The sequence below is a fragment of the Manacus vitellinus genome, unplaced genomic scaffold (assembly GCF_001715985.3).
Source record: "Manacus vitellinus isolate BGI_N305 unplaced genomic scaffold, ASM171598v3 scaffold_122_pilon, whole genome shotgun sequence".
Taxonomy (NCBI): domain Eukaryota; kingdom Metazoa; phylum Chordata; class Aves; order Passeriformes; family Pipridae; genus Manacus; species Manacus vitellinus.
Genome location: NW_021938909.1, coordinates 377,870 through 380,163, shown reverse-complemented (window position 1 = coordinate 380,163; position 2,294 = coordinate 377,870). Strand labels below are relative to the sequence as shown.

Sequence of the window (2,294 nt, the reverse complement as noted above, 5' to 3'; positions counted from 1 at the left end):
TTTATAATTGCTGGAAAGACTCCTGTGGGTGAAAACCATCTTGTGTGGTTTTATAAGCAACAAAATGGGTTATTTCTATTAGAATCTGGTACTGACTGAAATAATCAGCTGAGTCTAAAGTGTGCCTTTGGTTTAATTTTCTGTGACTGAACTGATGCTGTTTCTGTTTGGACAGGACCTTCATTCACCTACTGCTGTACCCAAAGTTCCCTCCTCACCAAGACAGGACTTCCCTGCAGACTGGAGTATTAAAACACGGATTCTATTCATGTCTAACCAACCTTTCACCTGGACGGAACATCTAAAAGCACAAGAGGAAGCTCAGGGACTTGCTCAGCACTGTAGAGCTACAGAAACCACCTTGCCCCAGAGTGTGCAGGTGAGAGCTGGGAGGGTGGCTGGAGCTCCAGCTTTGTGTCTGGCAGCTTTCCCGTCCTCCTCAAACCCTCCTGGATCTCCAGGAACCCCAGCTGTCCACGGAGCTGCGCTGTGCCTTCCAGCAGAGCCTCGTGTACTGGCTCCACCCTTCGCTGCCGTGGCTGCCGCTGTTCCCTCGGATTGGGGCAGACAGGAAAATAGCTGGAAAGGCTTGTCCTTGGGCACAGGATGAGGCCTTGCAGCAAGTGCTCAGGAGTGACTGGTGAGTGGAACCAAATTATTCGTGTATTTGGTAAGATTAAGACAATGGGATTTTAATTAATCACAGAATCACAGGATGGTTTGGGATGGGAGGGGTTTTAAGGATCTTCTCGTTCCACCCCCTGCCATGGGCAGGGACACCTTCCACCAGCCCAGGTTGCTCCAAGGCCTGTCCAACCTGGCCTTGGACACTCCCAGGGATCCAGGGGCAGCCACAGCTTCTCTGGGCAACCTGGGCCAGGGCCTCCCNTCCCATCTATCCCTGCCCTCTGGCAGTGGGAAGCCATTCCCTGTGTGCTGTCCCTCCATCCCAAGCTCCTGTGCAATGTCGGTAGCCAAGGAATGCCTGCCGTGAGGGCTGTTGCTGCTCGTTCCCAGGTGTGTGAGCTTCTCCTCGCTGTACCGGCTGCTCAAGGCGGGGCTGTGTCCCTATTTCTACGTGTGCTGCCCGCAGTTCACGGTGCTGTTCCGCGCCGCGGGGCTGGGGGGCAGCGCCGTGCCCAGCGCCGCCATCGCCCCCACCACCCGCGGCTTCAGGGAGGCCCTCAGGAGCGAAGGCAAGTGCAGCCGGTCCTGCCGGCACGGGCAGGGCTCACAGAAGGCAGGGGCTGTGCGGCAGAACCGCTCACTGCCCTCTCTCCTCTGCTCCAGGCATAGAGTTCTCCTTACCTTTCGTAGAAGAAAGAGCCAGGAGACAGAAGAACTCCGGGGAGGATTTGGGAACAGAAGTGGCTGACGGCCTCAGAGGGGGCAGCAGTGCAGAGGATGCAGAGTAAGTGACAGCCCTGTGCAGTGCTGGAATTCAAGGGCATCTCCAGGCTCTTCCACAAGCTGTTTGGAGAACCCTCCTTGGAGGTGCTGCCCTGCTAACACTGATCCTGTGCTTTCCAGGGAACCAGCTCTGAGCGATGATGATGAGGAAAGTTTCTCTTGGCTAGAGGAGATGGGAGTCCAAGACGAGGTGAAGAAACCAGACACCATTTCTATCCAACTGTATCCTTCCTTTGCACTTCCAGAGGTGTGACACCGGGAAACCCTGCAGCTGTTACAGTGCTGTGGTACAGATTTAAGTTCTCTCAGAGCTTTTGAGAGCTGTTCTCCAAATACAAATCCTCCCGTTCCTGCATGCTGAGAGACTGTGCATGTCTTCTTGAGTTCCTTTACAGGGATTTCTAGGAATCTGAAGCCAGGATTAAGATGCCGCTTAATATTCAAAGAATGAATCAGTGCAAACTTGGTGGGGTTTGGCTTTTGGGCTTGAAGGACTCGATTGGGCAGAGGGGGCAGGGGGGGCTCTGCTGCTCCAGCTCTGCCTTTGCACAGGGGTATCTCCCCCCTGGCCGTGGTTTTCCCGTGACTGCCGTTCCCAGGCGCAAGGAGAAGCAGGAGGTGCAGGTGGACCACCGGCCCGAGTCGCTGGCGCTGGTGAGGGGCTCGGCCACGCTGCCCCTGCTCAACCTGCTCATCAACTGCCGCAGCCTGGTGGCCGTGGCGGGGCCGCAGGCGGGGCTGCCCCCCACGCTGCTGTCCCCCGTGGCCTTCCGGGGGGGCACCATGCACACGCTCAAGGTGAGGGCAGGGGGCAGGGGGGGTTTCCTCACCCCCACCTTGGTGTCCTTTCCCTCAGGCACCACAGAGGGGGTTTGTGGCTGGAG

General features: G+C 56.8%; 1 protein-coding gene across 2 annotated transcripts in view; it reads left to right on the top strand.

Annotated features, from left to right (window-relative positions):
* Positions 1–179: 179 nt before the first annotated feature.
* Positions 180–2,294, top strand: part of DONSON (downstream neighbor of SON) — a 4,463-nt gene continuing 2,348 nt past the window's right edge. Inside the window, exons 1-6 of one of the 2 annotated variants that reach the window (XM_029965884.1) lie at positions 180–379; positions 462–640; positions 1,018–1,196; positions 1,291–1,411; positions 1,531–1,632; positions 2,010–2,208. In XM_029965884.1, coding sequence (XP_029821744.1) covers positions 269–379; positions 462–640; positions 1,018–1,196; positions 1,291–1,411; positions 1,531–1,632; positions 2,010–2,208 — 891 coding nt within the window. In that variant the 5' untranslated portion in view covers positions 180–268. Of the gene's footprint in view, positions 380–461; positions 641–1,017; positions 1,197–1,290; positions 1,412–1,530; positions 1,658–2,009; positions 2,209–2,294 lie in introns of both variants that reach the window. The other variant, XM_029965885.1, reaches the window with a different exon arrangement.